This window comes from Saccoglossus kowalevskii, chromosome 4 (genome assembly GCF_978046115.1).
Source record: "Saccoglossus kowalevskii chromosome 4, keSacKowa6.1, whole genome shotgun sequence".
In the NCBI taxonomy this organism is placed as follows: domain Eukaryota; kingdom Metazoa; phylum Hemichordata; class Enteropneusta; family Harrimaniidae; genus Saccoglossus; species Saccoglossus kowalevskii.
Genome location: NC_140644.1, coordinates 8361041 through 8381399, shown reverse-complemented (window position 1 = coordinate 8381399; position 20359 = coordinate 8361041). Strand labels below are relative to the sequence as shown.

The 20359-nt window shown below is 36.1% G+C and overlaps 1 protein-coding gene across 2 annotated transcripts; it reads right to left on the bottom strand.

The window, feature by feature from the left end:
• Nucleotides 1-282: 282 nt before the first annotated feature.
• LOC146746589 (monocarboxylate transporter 12-like) lies at nucleotides 283-9211 on the bottom strand. 2 transcript variants are annotated; one of them, XM_085498461.1, is made up of 7 exons: nucleotides 9094-9211; nucleotides 8064-8111; nucleotides 3103-3331; nucleotides 2859-3002; nucleotides 2162-2631; nucleotides 1852-1875; nucleotides 283-522 (listed from the first exon to the last, which is right to left on the bottom strand). In XM_085498461.1, the coding sequence occupies exons 3-7, from the start codon at nucleotides 3308-3310 to the stop codon at nucleotides 457-459; spliced, it is 912 nt and encodes a 303-aa protein (XP_085354587.1). In that variant the 5' UTR covers nucleotides 3311-3331; nucleotides 8064-8111; nucleotides 9094-9211; the 3' UTR covers nucleotides 283-456. The 2 variants fall into 2 exon arrangements, with proteins under 2 accessions (XP_085354587.1, XP_085354588.1); XM_085498462.1 differs by lacking the exon at nucleotides 8064-8111 and having other exon boundaries at nucleotides 9094-9175.
• Between the last annotated feature and the right edge of the window lie 11148 nt (nucleotides 9212-20359).

Below are 20359 nucleotides of genomic sequence, written 5' to 3'. Positions count from 1 at the left end.
ATGTTGGTATAAGAAGCCAAACGTAACTGAAATGAACAAGTAATCGTGCTGTACTGTGTTATTTGGGATTGAACTTTGATCACGGTTTGTATAAATCCCTTGGTAGCCCATCAGTAAGTGAAGTTTGTACAGTTGACACTCATGCGTTATTGCAGACGATTATCACACTGCATAATTAATTTATGAATATTCACGAGCACGAACGAAATGCCCGAAAGTTGGGGACTGCCATAATTTTTATGGATGTTGTGTTAGACTATGATATTATTCAGTGACAGTATGTAAATTAAATTTCTAGTATTTATTATTTTATTACAATCGTAATATTTATCGTTTTTAGAAGAAAAAAAAAACGATTTGTACATTTCGTCGTCAGTCATATGGTTACTCTTTCCACTATACATGCCTGTTTTCTCCACACTCTGACAGCGACAATGAAGTACGATGAGGCGCTTACTACACTACAGACAGCGGCCAAGTAAAATAATCCTTTAAAACTGCCTGTTTTATCATATATCCAACCTGTGAAGACATAATTACAAATAAGACACTAGTATGCTGCATCTGTATGGTACTTTTGGTAATTGAGCTTTACCGTTCTAGATTCACCCTTGAAAAACATAACACACAATAGCATCAACACAATAATAGCATGTGAAGTGGAAGCAAATCAACATGTACATATTATACTGGTATTGAACAACGATAACCAACTGACGTCGTACCTGTTTAGACTATCGCGTGCGAGGGCCTTTGTTAGGGTAGAATCTAGGATCAATTAGATCTTAGTGTTTGTGTATATGTCTATATATCTGCCCCACTGCTATCTCAAGAACCAGATTTTAATGAAACTTGGTACATATATGCTCCAGATAATTCTCATACCTGATTAGACAGCTAATGGCCTCTAAGAATCCAAACAGTGCAGAGTATTTTATCGAACAGGGTAATTGGACAAAATGTACTATTGTTATGCTTCAGTTTGACAATGGGTGTCGAACTCGTATTAGGTTATATACCGGCTGACCACGTAGATTTTCAACGTAATAATAACAATGCTTATACTCTCTACAAGCACGTTTAAATAATTTGAGTGAACTGATGCAAATTAACTATGTGAATTGGCATAGATTAAACTGTTGTTATTGTTGTTGTTGTTTTTATAAACTGATGATACAAAATAAACAGTTAACGATGAACTCGTATGCTAATTAGCTTATTATTATGCACACTGTAATTTCAAAATAATATCATAATAGTCTACACAGTATGCATGTGTTTAAGTATTAATCGAGTGGCTTAATAAGTCGACACGACATATGACAAAACAATATGATTACAAAATTGTTAATTAGATAATTAAAATTATCTGCTTGGATTGGTACAATAGCACAATATAGATTAGATGCACACATCTGCGGAGATCACGTGGAGACATATTTTCCACCTTAAATGGCCGTGGTCGTCGCGCCACACATCCTCCTCGAGATATGGGACTATGACTTTTGCGTAGACCAACGAATACAAATTGATACGTTACCAAGCTTTAACTAGGTAATTTCTTTTGTGATTGCAAGCTATCGAACGAGTCACGGACAGTAATTTTGTGCACGTTACGCTCAGCTCAAACGCGTAATCAGGATTTTCATTAGAAAAACGCATTGGTTTGTGGGGAACTCAACGAGTATCAACACAAATATCGCACATCTGCTTCTTGACGACCACTGCTCTTTAAATAATGTTTCAATCTTTCGTGTGCCTTTTCCCCACGTGATCACAGCAACCATTTGCGTAAAAAGTCTGATATTGGATTCTTTAGATTTACTAGATTTTCGAGAGAAAAATTCTTACCTCCAGTTTGTGAACCAATAATGCCTGCAATTCCAAAATACAACAAAATAATTCCATGTCCGCGTGAATAATTTGTGGCTCCCACCATTTCGTTTATACTCACATAAAGTGAAGGCGAGTACATCCCATTGCAAACTCCAATGAGTACACACGAAACAACCATCACGGGGAAAGTGGTAGCTACAGCCATTGTAACCTGGGATACTCCCAATATGAGAGTAAGTATTGGCAAAATATATAAGGCCCGAATATTATACCTGTCTATACACCATCCTTGAATAGTTTTAATTGCCATGCTCGTAATACCTACTGTTGCAACTAAGAACGTTGCTTTTAGCTCCGTAACTCCAATTTCAACTGCATGTGGTATGATCAGTGAAAGCGAACTAAAGTAACCCAGAGCTCCGAAAAAATTAGCGAACATCATCAAAGCAAAACCATGATGGGTACAGTGCAGTCGAAAACCCAGACGTTGAACTATTTTCTTGCAACAACCATTCGTTGACTCGTTCGGGTTTGGATTTACTTTGTCTTGGCTGATTACGTTGATTGGGCGCATAACTGTGGCACAAGCAAATGCATGTGCGTTGATTGCAGACATTATCAAGAATGCTCCCCGCAATCCATATTTATCAACAAACGTTTGGATCATAGGAGAGAACAAGAAATATCCCAAATCACTTCCGAGACAAGCAATCCCTGTGGCAAAGGCAAAACGTTTGTCGAAATATTTTGCAAGAATCGGTAAATGTGCTGTATGCAAAAAAGCATGTCCAATACCTGTTAGGGAGATAGTGTATATATCATATCATTATTGTGACACGGTAACTTATACACTGTATACTATATGCAATTCGACGAGAGGAAGAACAATCCTTACGCCTCTAAATGAAATCCATTCGAACAGATAGGTTGTTCTGACGTTACTCTTCAAGATATTCAGTGTGGTTATGTTATGTTAATTAGGAAAATTTTAATTGCGAAACTCTGATTATAATGTTCCTTACCTGTCATGACCCCGTAAGATATGTAAAGATACTGCACATTAGAAGCAAAGAAACTCAGGAACAATCCGACAGTTGACAGAGTAGCGCCTATAACCATGGCAGGTCTTGTACTATATCTGTCATTGAAATAAGCACCAACGGGGCCTGTGTGGATGGCAACAACATTTACTTTATTCTTTATTTCATAAATATGTTTGTCTAGTGCATATTCAATGCACATATAAATGTACTTAAATATACTTACACATAAAAAATGAAAAACCAAAGTATAGAGATGTCACCCAAATAATATCTACGGCAGAATCGTCGGTCAAGGTCGATTGCAGAGCTCGAATGATAACTCCAGCCAGAGAGAAAGTTCCAAACGCCAATAGGCGAACCACCATACTACTAAATAACACACACCACCCCCATCCACCATCTGGAGGATGATCGAATGTCTGAGGCTTCATTTTACAGTACACTATTTCTTACTGTGATACAATAGAAATGAAACAATAAATTCACTGTTAAATTACAACTATTTGTAACATCCTAATAGACTGGAATGGCAAGACAGTGTGGCGCACATTTACTACATGCTATTTTCCTGTTATTCTTTCACACATTCGTTCATCTGGGCTTTCGACAAGTCAACTCAATCTATTGAAAGTTAAAGGGCGGTGGTCGTCGTGCCGTGTCCTGTTCGATATGGGACTCATAGCGACGTATACAACGCGTGTAAAATACATTGTTTATTTACATGAAATTCGAACACGCGCTGCGCGACAACCACCGCACTTTAAGCCTGTGATTTCAACTGTAGTGTTTTGAAATCTGTATTCATTGCGGTTTCATTTTATTTTCGGTTACATAGACAAATATTGCATTGTCTGAGCTTCCAATGTTGCACTTTTCTTGTCTTTACTACCATTCATATCATGTGGAGTACATTAGGGTAGATATGACAGCAGACAAAGTGAAACTTAGATAAACGATTTTGACCTGCCATGTAGAAAGAGTGACAGCAGATATTCGAGACAAGAGACATGAGTAAATACAATCTGAGATCATTTCATGATCAGGGTGGCAAGTGTATTGTGCTGATGTTAACACTCCTCATTACACCAACAGCAGTTTCATCAACCATCTCTTGTAAGGCAAAGCTATATTGATGAAAGACATTCACTCTTCAAGAACGAAATTCCACCGCCAATCTAGAACCCCGTTCTCAAGCGTGAAGCTCTTTTTGGGCACATCAATAAGGCGTGAGATGCATAGCTTGGTAAACTACGACGAACACTACTTAATATGACTAATGTAATAAGCATGGGTGATTATGAGATTATGAGCGCCTTCGAAATATCCCATTCAAATTGTCATGATTTTAGTCTTCAGATACATACCTGGGTTATGGAAACAAAATATATGTGTCATTTAGAAGCAATATAATACAAAATATCATGCCAGTATGACGGTCTCAATGAGTCTATTTAGGAATAACAAGCACTGAGAAGAATGGACTAGCACTTTTAGATAGCTTTGAACAAGTGGACTACAACATTGACTTCAGTTGGTCTGAATCAACATTTTAAATGTGTGACCAGTTCCAACTGACATAGCAATTTGTGCAAATTCGCATAGCAATTTAATTGGCATAGCCACTATACAATAATGTGTGAGTAAACTCGATAGAAAGGAGCTTACCAAGAGCAATCACAAAAGTAATTCTACCTCACAATGGATTGGTATTTTTTTTCTTTTGAGCAGAACTGATTATATATTTTTTAGATTTTGTTCTTGTTTGTGTTCATATTGTGCCCGGCAGTCAAGGGCACTGACCTTGCACTGGAGTACACACTATATGGTTTTGCAGGATATGACACTCTGTATCAAGAATCGATTTGAGCAATTTGAGAAAATGGCTTTTTTCTTTGATGACTTGCTCAAACCGATAAATATTAGGTACCTTTGTATGCAAGCATAACATTTATGCCTTAACGCATGTTTTAGACCAGGACACATTTAGTACACAGATCTAGAGGTGAAAGGTAAATATATATATATACATACAGTGAAGAACATATATTTGAACATATACTCTATTGGAACATGATCATGACCAGTTACTACAAACTTAAGTCAACATAGTTTGAATCAATTCGGCATGCCATGATATATATATACATACAGTGAAGAACATATATTTGAACATATACTCTATTGGAACATGATCATGACCAGTTACTACAAACTTAAGTCAACATAGTTTGAATCAATTCGGCATGCCATGATTAAGGCAAGTTAATGCTATCATTCGTAAATCTGTTGAATATCAAGTAACCATGAGACTCGTTATATACCTTCATGACTACCTATGTAACTATTAGTCGTAAAGCTTTCCATTTAAGCGAATCGCAAATCTCACTATCAAACATTGCCATCAGAATTGAGTATTAATTCTTACTTCTGAACATCATCTAAATTAACTTGATTTTCGGAAGCTTGTAAACATTACATTAGTGTCATACACTTTCACTGCTCCAACACTGATACGCTTCTTTTATCAACTGCATTGTCTTGACTTCCTTGCTGATATTAGGGTTGAATTCATTTGATCAAAAGGTATCATATGTCAACATACTGTTCTCGACAAGTTTATTTCTACATTGACTTCATCTTGACTTCATCTTGGTGCGATTATACCTTTTACTATGCCACTGTCAAGTAAATTAATATATTCAGCAAGCTTATTTCAGAATGTCTTCATCTGATAGCATGTTAGGCTTCATTTCTTTTTTATGAAGAACATTTCGAACATCTTTCTGTGGATGGCAACATATGACTCAAAAACTCAAAGTCAAGGTTTTCGTTACATTTGATTTGAGTGTGGTGCCAACAAGACCCTGGAGACCTTTGCATACCCATCCTTATGAAGGTTGTTTCAATCACCATTGGAGAAGATGTCTACAAATGTCTGTAGGCCTTGTCTCTGATGATCAAAAGTAATAAATACCATAAGAAGCATAGTTACGATGTCCTGCATCAAAGTAATATGGAATCATGATTCAAACTGTATGTAGTTGTAATGGCCAATTTGTTTAAGTGTCAGCTCTGCAGAATAAAATCATGAGAAACACTGGTTTGATGAGTACATCTACCTACAACTTAGTGGCTCCGCTGGTTTTTGCCTGACAATCTAAAGATCAGCTTATCCTTGTCACGAGCTTCTTGGAAAATATTCTTTATAGGTCTTAGAAGACGTCTTAGTGCACAGAAATATTGAGGATACTTTGTCCTTGCCGACATATGTTCATTAACACCCAAATGTACTGACATACAGTTGTTGATCACTATAATATATTGTGCCATCTGCCTTTTTAGTCTCTCTGCTTCTACCATTGCTGTCATCATGGTATCGAGTTTTATCGATAAGTGATGTGTACACATTTCTAGATAGAAAATTTATACCGTGGCCTCCTTCTCCTCTGCCTATTATTTTGTTGAACCCATTCATGCTGGACACATATTCGTTCAAATAACTTCAGCAAAAATAGGATAGTCCTTTCTCTAGGCCTTCTTACAGCCAATACTTACATTGGCAACATTTAGGACTGAATATATTGCTCTTTCTATAGGACTTTACTCTTCTACTTACAGCGCTATTCCTCTGTTATGTGACGTCAACTGTTTGTTTCCTAACTGGAAGGCAGTATAGAAAATGTATGTGTAGACTGCAAACCTTTCTGACTTTGTCAACTATTACTTGACCAATTTTTCATTGTTATCTGCAGCAGATGTTAAAACTATTGATGTTTTTTATGCAAGTGCTACTGATCTACGGTAATTCATCATATGTACACAAAACTCCAAATTGGTTCATTTATTAGATGAATTCTTTCCACTTAATACGAGTACCGAGTACAACCTCCAATAGTGTAGAAAGTGTTGTATTCAAACCTGTTATCTTGTTGGGAAGCATTAATTTTTCTAACATTTGCACGTTGAAGTGCCAAAACGTCAAGATGAGTCCCACTTGCATATATATTCTTTGGCTATATCTGCATTGGTCATTAGTAACTCTCCTTTTCAATACGAAGTGATTTAATTGTTTTTGTATATGCTTTGCAATCCTACCAATGAAAAATTCTCCCTCATCCTCACCACCTAAAATGCTAGAATACTAATCTTATCCTGCTGCTTTGAGGAGCTTATCACCAAAGTAATTTGACATTTCACCAAAATTATTTGTAGAGTTCAATGAAATTTCTGTTTACATTCTTTCCTCATTTATGTTATAACTTCATAGAATGTTTCATCATTGCTATCTGTTTCCAAGTCTTCACTGCTGTGTAATGCTGAAGATTGGACAGCCATGGGAGCCATAAAGGTTGTTATAATGATAATGATAACGCCCATAAGATGCATGCAAATCAATAACTGCTTCCACTACTAGTGAAATGCAAGTCTCTAAAATGATGTGTGAATTATGTGCAATATGTTTAGTTGCGTACCACACATCTCCATCGAGAGTGATTTTTGTTGTCCCATTAAAGTTCACAAATGTGACCACAAAATATACAGTGGTGGAGAAAGTCAAATGGTGGAAGCTCAGACCTCCTCCACCTATTTTGAAAGATTTTTGAGTAAACAGAACCAGCTTTTTTTAACAATCTAAGGAGATGTTTGTTTCATCTCTAGGTTGATACCCAAACTCTATGCCAAAGTTTGTATCTGTAGCCTGTTCTTCCAAATAACAGTATAGTCCATTATCTCTAGCAAAAATAAAAATAATTCTTTCGCTTGTTCACTTTAGAAAGACACTTTTCTCCATGATTCACAACTAAAAAAAAATAAATCTAATATAATAACATAGTTAGTCCCAGTTCTGTTGTAGTCAAATTGATATGCTTGATATTTTGTCATATGACTCGCTGGCAGTGTTACACAATGTACGGGAAAACACACACAGTAGTTCATAAATTGGGTTGTAATAATCTAATAATCTTGGCCTTATTTATTTGAGGCAATAGACCAGAGAGCGATGGAAGATAGAATTCACAGTCATAAGTCATATCATATTCAAATCCTTGAACAATATTACATAAGAAATAATTAATGAATTAACATCACTCAACAATTCTTATATTTCAAACACAATATGGATTTAAAAATGAAGGACAATAATAAATAGTGTCATTACGACAGTCAAATAGTAAAACTTACCCGTGCAAATACCCACTCAGCGAGAGGTGAAAGGTCACACAGGCGAACCTGAGAGAGCGGTAATTACATATGGTTAGTCTAATGTACTGTTACTGAACATAACGAAACAAGAATATTCCGAATGAGTTTGACATTTGATGTTCAAGATTAGTGTCGCATAGACTGAAATGTATACCCTACCTCGCATATTACCATGGAAACATGCAATTTTATAAAAATGAGCAATGATGCCAGCTTTATCACTCCTCAGATTCTTGATTCAGAGTGTTTAATAGATAAATATGTCAGTATTTAAGTGCAATGTTAGAAAAAAAAAAAAAATTCAAATTTAAATACTTCTGACAATTTGCCACATGGGTTTTTGTTTTTTTAGACAATGTCGCTCTATTTCTGATGTTACTATATGGGAACAACAATTCATTTAAACAGCAAATGCACAATATACAATATACCAGACACTTATTATATACATACAGCTCACTGATAAAGGAACACGATTTAATCAAAACACTGTGGTTTATTTAAATTTATTCAAACTCCCCAATCAACAGTGAAACATAATGACTACAGTTTTGTAAAATGTTAATAATTATAAATTATACACGAATATTCCAACACCGTTTTATATAACTTAATATATTTGTTTCGCTATTTATAGAAACGGTTTGACAATTATATAGAGCATTGCTAGCAGGGTGTGCCCCCTTATTGTTGTTGTTGAGCTGCGATATTTGAAATGAGATGTTATAAATAGCAAATAATGAAGCGATGCATCGGGCAGCGCACGAGGCAAAGTAGTTGCCGGAGTTGCCTCTGTTTTTAATATAATTTGTGTCCCCCAATCAATATGAAACCGTTGATGTTGATGAAACCGCCTCTGGTGATGGTTTTCATGAACATTGTCGCCTGTCGCCTGCCAAATAGCTACAGCGATCAATGTTGTTGTCAGCAAGCTATGCATTGCTTCGTGTGTTGCTCGATGCGATGGCACGTGAATTGCCTTGTGTAAACCAATCTACATGTTACTCACCCACTAACTCACTACAAAACGTTGGTGTTGTGGTTTATATATGCGTCAAATTCAGCGAGTCCGGCACAATGCTACATCGCCGTCATTATGTGAGCAAGTTGGCTTCGTTGTATAAAGCAGGATGTCGAGTCAGAAGATTAACAACTAAAAATATCACCAGGAACGATAGTGATCAGGGTCTTAGTATAGACAATTTTAATATTTGTAGGGATTGGAAAACAGGGTGATCCCGCATTTTCTGCTCTTTTTGTACTTTACTTATAGTTATTTGGTAATGCATTGCAATGTTATTAAAATATTAATGGTATATGTGACACTGGAAATAGTATCTGCTAATGACCTAAGGTGACTATGATGGTGTGCAACTATCACTTTATGTTTTTTTTATTGTGTGCAACCGTCATGTTTTTGTATCCGACCACCATGTTACGATGTGTACTCGTACTCAGCCTAGTATGTTGTTTATTTACATACAGTTTAAATTTTTTTGTACTGGGTGAAAAAAAAATGGCCAAACAAACGGATAATTGTTGAGAAAACAATTACAAATGAATACATATTAAGTTGGGAGTACATCAGTCAGAATAATTACTATATAATGAAAAACTGTAGGTTAAAATCCATAGCACTTATTGTTGTACATTGTTGCGCATGCAACTTTTTAAAAATTTTACACTTCAGTCTAATCCGTAAAGATCTCATAATTTTGACTAAGGAAACTATAAACCACTGCATTGTGAATACAGTAGGATAATATTTCGACGTTGGTAATATAGAAATTGCTGATAAAATGAGCCATGTTTTTTTCTTTAGGAATCAAAGTAATACCATCAATATGGCAATAATCTAACCGATCCAAAATATTGCTCAATACTTGAAAGATAGTTATCAATCTCATCTACTTTTCATCTTGATATTTTGGTCTCCAATTTGTAGATAATATAATCGCAGTGGTCCCAATCAGTGTTCTTAAGTATCCAGGCTTAGTATTGATCATCACTTGCGAAAAAAATATCACTGCCATATCTAGTATCTAATCAATGTCACGTTTTACTGATGAGTGTGGACGATATGAGGCAAATCTGCCATCTTGTTTTGAAATTATCGACAAAATGTCGTAGCTACGAAGGTTTGGGGTGCCGTACCACAGTATACATCAAGTCCCCCCCCCAAAAGGTTAGTTACATAATGGAATTAATTGAAAGAAATTGGCACAACCAAAAATAAATCATTGAATCCCCGCAGATCGACTTGACTTGACATTTTGGTTTCGTGATATATGTTATTGTTATCATGATTAATTTATTATCGCGAGCGTATTGAGAAATTGACTTCTGTTTAACTTTATATTACATTCCAAGATATGAAATATAATTATTCTAGACCTTTCGCTAATAACTCATTCAATATAATGCTGTTACAGATATCGAGTTACAAAATTGACCATATCTTAGAAACTACGCCCAAAATGATGATTACACTTCGAGAGTATTGCTTTTGTTACTCTGCAGTTTATGGTTTGAACCTGTGCTTAATAATTGCCCCATTTCATTACTAATAGTACTAATGCAAAATTATTGGTCTTTCATTTGTCCAAAAGTTATTCAACAGACTATAAGAACGACACAATAGCTGACTATAGTTAATTATTATGCCGACTGACAATTTAATCCAAAGGTGTCTAAATGAACAATTAGTATACATAATCAGTTAGTTGGTGAATATCTGTTGCAGGTGTTCATCGACCTTTAATATATCACGCTGTTACATTGTTTTTTCTCACGTAAATACATTTGAGAAAAAAAATATTCTGAAAACACACCTGCCTACACTTAGAACTAACCAACATAGAAACTGGTATTTTTCAATGAATTGTTGACAGAAAATTAAAGTTGATGCATGATTTGGTTGTAATTCGTTCCCTATAATTATCAGGCCTGTGTCCCCAGTGAGAAGAATGACGCTGGGGAACCACTGCACGCTGCTCATCTTATTTCCATGATTGAGACAAGTATTAATCAGTGTGTGGCTGTACATGTGTCAGGCAATATTCAATGTTCATTGTTAGTCACATATGATCAATGAGTCAATATCATCACCGAAATACCTCATCGGTTATGTAACCACATAATCGGACTGTCATTATCACACACGCACATCGCTGTTGATGACTCACTCGTAACCGTTTTTGCTATTCTTTGATTATTTAAACATCATTAAACTATATTTTCCGTGAAAGTGTCATCGCCATCCCAATATTCGTTATTTTAGAATAACTGTGCCAGCACCATATCGTCTGAATCAGGCTTTAATACTTATAAATGTTGGGAGGGGTCTCATTGCGCTTTCTCATAACGTAAGGAGTTAAAAATATACGGTGGGATTAAAAACTGTTGGCCATATGCAGCTTTATTTAAAATGTGTAGAATTGATTTCACATTTATGGTAATTCCTAGAAGCTAGTACCATAACCTTTTTTCAAACTGATCTTTTGTGATGTTTTAATTGACATCCGCATTTCATGACAAACGATCTCAGGTCGAAATCCACGAAGCACGTTGTAAACGACAAAAAAAACATTGCTGATTGTAAAAATGTGTGTGTCGACATTAAAGAAATGTGCCCAGAAATTCAATATTTCTAATTTCTACGTTCAAATATTGTTTCTTTTCTACCAGACAAATTCACTAACATTGAATTCCACAAGGAATATGAAAATCATGAAACTACCAGTTACTTACGAAAATGAAAAAAATGAAACCCGGTAATGTTAAAGTGAACCTAAATGCGGCCTTAATTTATAGTTGTGTATATTCTAAACTGTATTCGAAATAATATTGCTGTGGTTTAATTTTGTTTTAATTATAACTGTAGCTTGGATAGGCATTTGAAGTGCTTGCCATGGAGGTCTTTCATGGAGGGGAATAATTAACGAACGAACATATTTAACATCCGGGTACTTTTCAAAGCTATGACGTTTTAGTATCTGATCGCATTCGTATACGCCATTGTACATAGCCGTTCATGCTGCCAAGCATTGTGTACTATTAGTATAAACTCAACTTTTATATGCACAATGTGCTTTTTAAAACTTGGGTTAGAGCCTTATGCGTTTGAACCACAGTATTCTGAGAGTGAAAGCCCAATTGCGTTAAAGTACCGTACTTCCCCGATCGCAAGCCCCTCTCGAGTATGAAGCCCATCCCTATGTTTTTACTTGGTATTTATCGAGTTGAGGGCATTCACGATTATAAGCCCAGAGTGTTTTTACTGGGCGTCGACGATATTCTTTAAAATATGCCTGTAAAAGGTGTGTTTCATTTCATAATAATCGTGATTGGCATGTTAGTTTGGTCCATGCTTTTAGTTTTATGAGAAAACTCGCATTAATTTCAAGTTCAGAGTGCATGGCGAACGTACACAACGTGATTCGCATCGTTTCTATTCTGTCATTTACTCAGGATGAACATCGATGTTGCAATTCTGGAGTAATTCATATTTCTTTGAGTAGTAGCCTTCGAAAAGCCAAAAATGTGATCGTCAAGACGAGTACCTGGTTATCGGGCATGGTTTACTTTGAGACTATCATGAAAGGCCTAGGGTTTGAACGATGAGACATGTTGGCGACCGAGAAAGGTGTTTAAATTCTTCCTCCACACTCAGTTTACCCACGGTTACTATTAACCGTCGTTTATATGTCGGAAATTGTTGCGAATCGCCAGTTTTTAGGGAAAAAAATCATCGTTTTTTCGTTGCAATCAGTGCTACAGATCGCATTTTAACATTGCGGTAATTCACTTCCGGATTGCGCTAAAAAATCATCGTCAATAATCGGAAAATTTCATCCATACGACACATCATTTTGATTGGTTAATGAAAGACATGACTTGTTATGTCACCGTAAATTCAGACGGTATGTAAATCGTACTGTAATAAAATGTGTGTGTTTTTTATGAACATGTTTGTTTCTTCATTGTAAGTATCGTTCAAATCAATGACGCATTTTTTTCCAAAAATAAGTATTATTTTCCCGAGCCCGGCGTGGTGAACGATTATTTCTTTTGGGTAATTTTTCGTTGTTTGCAAGATGGTTACAGTGTTTAACCCCAAAACAAAATATTTTTTTCTGAGTTGGTCCTCGAGTACAAGCTCATCCCTTACTTTTCCCTTACATGTTCTTGCCTCCGGGCTTATGATCAGGGAAGTACGGTATACTGTGACGATTCAGATCAGTCCAGTGTGAGTGATGAGAGTATATCGTCGACGATGCCCCTTGTTCGGATGAAAGTTTTATTTCAAATTACACGGAAGTCTGTGAACAATCTGCTTGGTGTTCCTGTGACACTTGTCCCATGATTTGCCAGTGCAGCCCCGTGAATACATGGACGAAAATGTTTCCACCACCACCCTACGAACTCAAGATTGCATACTCCAGCATCCATACTTTGAATAATTTGCACGCCGCACAGTGCAGTACTGGAAACAGCATTTATTAGACAGTTAGACAAAAAACAAAACAAAATGCCTGTCTCGATCAATCGCACATCCATAATGTTTGTATGTTGATATGCTTGTAAATAACATTAACGTAAAAGTCGAAACAACCTAGACTAGAAGTCAATTCACCAGTCCAGCTAACTATGGCTCCCTAAGTTGCTTATATTTAATCAGATACTATTTCGTCATCATGCTTTGTTACCTTACCTGTTTATACCTCATGAGGGCGTTTTTTATGGCAAGATGGCGCAAACGGAAGTCCTTCGCAGGTTTATGGTTTCTCATATTTAAATCATCATAACTCTGAAGATAATCATTTTTTTAATTTTTTTTTCAAATTTATAATCAATATACATAACTTGATAAATACAAACACCAAAATAGGCTCTATTTAGTTCCCCTTTAAAAACTCCTTATTATCGATTAGTCTGAATCTAATATTGAATAAGTCATGTAAATTGTCAAATGGTCGTTTATACAAGTTTTCAACTCAGGGAGGAGGACACCTTGTTTGTGAGAACGGATATTGACCTCATTCTGTGCCTATAATCTAAACTTAAAACATAAACATTTGCTCAGTCAGTAGTTATGCCATAGTACTCCTTAGTGAGGAATTCGCGATATTGTCTCAGATGTTGTCTTATTTATATGTATTTTCTCTGTAGTTCTGATCCGCCTTGCATAAGTTTGAACTTCCGCTGTATCAACAACTATCATGAAAGTACAAATATTCATATGCGTAAAGACATTTCTCTACTTCGATGCACAAGGGCGCTATATATTGTCATCAGCATTATTTTGTGTTTAACGCAAGAACGGTTAATGTAGGCATGTTGACCAATATGTTTTATTCTGTTCTATGAATGTATTGTCCTATTGCAAACGTTGATCAACGTCCGGGATCCAAATCGCCGGTATGTCCTCCCGTGCATTTAGTTTTGAATGAACCAAACTGGCAGCCACTGGTTACCATGTTTGTGTACATGTATTATACACTATTTTTCTTTTGGTCATTTTTCATACTTTCAGTTTTATCACCTTGGTGCGGAAGACAAAATGCTGTTGGTCACGGAGCGTTCAAGATACGCACGTGAAAAATGTTCACATGTATTGAAGATATGTTAAGAGGCGAAAGAATAAATGATAAATAATCAGAGATAAAACCAGTAGATTAACATGCATCATAAACATAAGATTTTGAATATACATGTATTTAAAATGTTCACGAGTGTTATTGTGTTAACTCAATATTCCATGTACTGTTCTGCATGGTCATTTTTGTTTTTCTACCTCTCTCGTCTTTATCAGCGATGATAACGTCAAAGATGTCAAAGTTTGGTATAATAGGTCAATGCCATATCGTTAGATGATTTTGTAGTTATAAAAAAAAGTTTAGACAATTATATTGATGTAGGCGCAAACAAATTTTCAAGTTTGCATGATTATATATCATTGTATGAACGAAAACGTTTTGCTTATCGTGTCGTCGCGCCGCGCATGCGCGAGATGTGGGTCTCTTATGAACAGAGATGACTGTTGCGCATACCAACGAGTACATACTGAGAAGCTACCAAGCTTTAATTGTGTATTTTTTGACTTTGGAAGGTATCGAAGGAGTCGGCGGTGGTAATTATTGCAAGTGGCGCTCAGGGCAAAACACGTACTCGTGAATTAATTAGAAAAGCGCATTGTGTTATGGGAAAAGCAATGTTAATCAACACAAATATCGCACATGCGCGGCACGACGACTACTGCCCTTTAAGGTTAATATTTAAATATTGGATCTTCAATGAACTTGCGTCATTGATAATGTATAAAAAAAAATGAATCCAGCATTTTCCAAATGCGGTCAGCATAAAAACTGATTGGTTACTCCGTTATGTTCTTGACGGTCCGCTTCTAGCTGGGACTGCCTTCGCATTTCACACTACTCTGTGGGAGTGTGTTCTCGAAGTGACTATTTTGTTTCTTGAGTCGAGGTCAGTGCTTTCGTGGGGTCGGCGCGAGGTGGTACACCAAATTTCTGAATGACAAACAATTTTAACATTTAGTTTCACCAAGCGTTAAATTGTTCAAGTCTATAAAACATTTGACTTTACAGAGTCTTGGAGTTGATTTAACGTTCATCCACAATGTATAACAAGTTCATAAAGTAGTTTTATTAGGGGCGGTCATCCGTAAATCTAAGTGTAGTCAGGCTTGGGCTGATTTTGTGCAAACTTGAAAGGATGATCACATCTTCGTAGCTGGAAAAATGTGACTAAAAACCCGTTCTCATTGCTGCTATGACAAGAGCCTACAAAATTGTGTGCGTCGCCCAGTGGGTCGCTAATCAACCTGTTTTTATTAAATTGTGAAACACATGTTCCTGACAGTTTGGAATAAATGTATAAAATTCGCCATATGTATTTCTTAATTTATGGTCCACCGAAAATAACAGAGGTTTTTGAGAAATTTACTGCACTGCAAGTAACGAACGACCGCACAACCAACCAAAGGCCTTGCGTGGAAGTGATTGATAGAGGGCGCAAGTTATTGACAAAATATACCTTTCGATATGCTATACATCCTTGAGTCATGTGAAACACGACATGTTTGTAACCACCAGTGTGCATGTATTTAAGGTTAATAACGGCCTATAATATGTGCTACATAAAGTCGCGTGTATGATTTGTTGACACCGACAATATGTCTGTTTTAGAACCGAAAACGCATAGTCCGATACTGATTCACGTGTTTCCTATACTACGAACTTTGACGGCGTTTATAATCGATATAGCATCATGACATATTGATATACATGAGAATATTTAGTTCGTCCGACTTTTATATCGACTGAACATAATAGTTTCTCACAGTATACTAGTAATTTGCTATTGTATTTGAAGTTAATTATGTATTAATGTAATGCTTTCGTACTACTACGCCATAGGAGGTTGTTATCTGATACACTTTTGTTGAAAAACATGTTTTTGAAGTTGATGCAACAGTGTGCAACAAAAACATATAAATACTTGCAGCGTCTGTTCAAAACTAGTTATTTATGTAAGACATACCCCTCAAGATACCTTGTATAAGCGATCTGTACATCAAGATGTTCAAGGGACATTTTTGAGTAACTAAATTGGGTAAAAAATGTAATTGACGTGGAAACGAAAACGAATTTTTTTTACACGATTTGCCAGTCATGGTTATATCATAGTGCGTCATTGATCATCGTGTCCCTTTAAAAACGTATTGGGGTGTTACCAAAACGTTCTTGCTCGTCGGATTGAATCTAAGAATTAGTTTATAGATAGCATATGATGGTACTATTGTCATGAACACTATTGTTGTATTCAGGGATTAGGAAACTTCGTCTCGCTTGGCTGATGTCACTTACACGTAGACGTACCAGATTCGACCCAAATAAATACACATAAGTTCATTACAGATAGTCCATTACAGATAGTCCAGCTTTATTCACACACGCAGTCAGCCAGTAACCCCTCGCTGTACTGTTTTCCTTGTCCTCCCTCCCTCCCTCTTACAAAAGTTTACAAACTCTGTATTAAAAGTGAAATCTCTAAGGCGTGACAGAGTAACCATGCGACCAGCCAATCGCTGTAGTCGTTGGCAAGATCACATGATCATCAGGGATGTGTCTCACGGTTAAAGTCTTGCGAAGTCGCCACTACTAAATACAATAAGTAAACAAGTAAACAATCTATTTATCAAATTCCTCTAATATGTGTTTATAATCTCCACCCTAAACATGCAAGTTGTTGATTCTAAATAGTCTACCTACGTGTGAGCCGAATGTGCAAACGTGAAGTCGCTATCATAACACTATTGTCGTATATGGCCATGCCCAATATATTTTGACAACTGTTATTTTGTGTCGCTTTGATTGGAAAGCATGGTGTGAATGACAAACTGGCCTTGTCTTATTTACCATAGTATCCCGGAACTATTGTTTTCTGTGGTGTTTGTTCCTTGTTACATTTTTTTCCTGTAGGTTATATGCATCTCCCACTTGTATTGCAATATCTTGCCATAACATTTTTCATAAGTTATTACTACATAAATGGCTGAAGTAAATCTCATTTCTTTAAATGTCAGAGGCCTATGAGATTTAAAGAAGAGACAAAAAGTATTTCAGTGGCTTATAAAAGGTAAGCACAATATTATTATGCGGCAGGAGTGTCATTCCACCCCTGGCGTTGAGGCAAAGTGGGCCAGGTTTTTGCCTGGTCACTATATCTTTTCCCGTGGAAGTACAGCAAGCAGGGGGGTTGTCACAATTATTAGAGATCTAGATTTTGTAATTCACAAAGTTAAAACTGATACTGAGAGAAGGGTTATCATGTTGTCAGTAGATATTTATAAATAGGTATAGTTTATTATACCTATTTATAAATACATATGCACCAACATCTGAGGGTTCCCATGTTTCCTTCCTAAATTATATTATGCAGCTGTTGGATGAAGTTTATACTGATCCAGAAAGGGAAATTATTTGGGGGGGGGGGTGTGACCACAATTTGACACTGGATCCCAATCTTGATAGGTCTGGTGGGAATCCAACACCCTGGGTTAGGTACAACAACTTAATTCAAAACATTATGTCACAGTTTGAACTAGTAGATATATGGCGTATACAAAACCCAAATATAAAACGCTACACTTGGCGACGTCTTCGCCCAAAGTCGTTTGGACTTTTTCCTGATCAACAGCTCCCTCCAGTCTACGATATGTATCTGTGACATCATTCCAAATATTTTATCAGATCATTCAACAGTAACATTGACCTTGGGGGATAAAAGAGGTAGACTTGGAAGTTCCCTTTGGAAAATCATTAACAGTTTGTTAACCAATGTAGACTATAAACATCTTATTGAAAATAGTCTACAAGGTTGGGTAACAGAATATAATAAACCTCATAACCCACAAGGTTTTTGGGATTTCATGAAATTCAAAATTAAAGTAACCACAATTGCCTTCAGTAAACATAAATCCAAAAAGCGGCGTCAACTAATTGGAATCAAGGCTAAGATAGAGCTGAGTAAAAATGAATCTAATGAGATTGAAGCAATTCAAAAGGATTTCAAACTAGAATATGATTATTTGACAGAAGGGACAATTGTTCGTGCTTGAGTAGATTGGTACGAAATGGGGGGAAAAATACCAAATATTTTTTGAGCCTAGAAAAATATAATGCAAAAAAATCACAAATTACAAAGTTATTTGATTCTTCTGGAATGCTCTTATTAAATCCAATTGATATACAAGCTCATATCCACGAGTTTTACTCTAGTCTCTATGCTTCTCGTTTATTCAGCTACACTAAAAACATCAGTGATGTGTTTTTCAAAAATAATAAAAACATTCCTAAACTTGAACAGAGAGACCGAGATTCTGGTGAAGGGCCTCTGTGTTTGGAGGAGGGACTTAATTCACTAAACAGTATGAACAAAAATAAAACACCAGGGAATGATGGCCTAACAGTTGAATTTTATTTAACATTCTGACCCCTAATTGGCATATATGTTATAAATGCTTTGAATGACTCGTATGAAAAGGGATTTCTGTCAAACAGCCAATGTCAAGGGGTAATCACTTTGATTGAAAAAAAAGATAAAGATAAGAGATATATTTCAAACTGGCGTCCAATAACTTTCCTAAATACAGATTATAAAATTGCAGCAAGATGTATTGCGAAACGATTTGAGAGGGTATTGGACATAGTTATTGGGAAAACTCAAACAGCCTTTATTAAAAATAGAATTGGTCAGTGTGTGCGTCTTATTGAAGGGGTTATGGAATATACGGAAGATACAAATGAAACTGGTATCTTAATTGCAATTGATTTTCAAAAAGCTTTTGACAGCCTAGAATGGAAATATATGTTTGACTGCCTCGAAAAGTTTAATTTTGGCCCTTCCCTTATAAAGTGGGTTCATACTTTCTATTCAAACCCACATAGTTGTGTTATGAACAGAGGTAAATCCACCAGTTATTTTAGTCTCTCTAGGGGGGTAAGGCAAGGGGACCCCTTTCACCTATATTGTTTATTCTCTCTGTAGAATTTTTTCTAGTCACCCTGCAGCATAATAGTAATGTGCACGGAAATATGATTATATGACATGAGATTAAAACGGCTGCTTATGCAGACGATTTAACATGTTTCTCTCCTGGGTCAGTTTGCCTTGCTATCTATGCTAACTTTGAATAATGATAAAACAGAAGCAATCTGGTTGGGAAAATGGAGATTCCGTCAAGAAAGGATGTTTGGGGTGGCCTGTGTCCCCTATCAAGATTGTTGGTGTATTTTTCTCTTATGATGCAACTGCAGCTTATGAAAAAACCTGACTGCACCACTCAAAGGACTTGCATGTGTGCTGCGTTGCTGGACAAGTCGTAATCTTTCCATTCTTGGTAAAATTCAGATTATAAAAAAAGTAATTCCAAAGATATTAAATATTTTAAACTTGATCAATGTTCATAACAAAGATATTCAAATTATAAATTCTAAAATATACTCCTTTATTTGGAATGGACATGACAGAATAGCATGCAACACTATAGGTGACATAGGCCAAGGGGGGGGGGGGGTATGTTGAATATTTTTGCAATGCAAAAAGCTTTTAAAGTAATGTGGATCAAGCATTATTCTCTCTGATACTTTCCACCCTTGGAAGCTTGTTTTTGACCATTATCTAAAAAAGTGAGCGGGGACACTTTATCTTCAAATGCAATTTTTCTGTTGAGTCGCTCAATATTAATATGC

What these genes read in the sequence shown, in the direction of transcription:
- LOC146746589 (XM_085498461.1), bottom strand. Translation starts at nt 3,310, where the DNA reads ATGAAGCCTCAGACATTCGATCATCCTCCAGATGGTGGATGGGGGTGG. An exon ending in TGGTTTTTCATTTTTTATGT is followed by an intron (nt 3,003 to 3,102) that starts GTAAGTATATTT and finishes CCATCCACACAG; the next exon opens with GCCCCGTTGGTGCTTATTTC. An exon ending in CAACGTTCTTAGTTGCAACA is followed by an intron (nt 1,876 to 2,161) that starts GTAGGTATTACG and finishes TTGGAATTGCAG; the next exon opens with GCATTATTGGTTCACAAACT.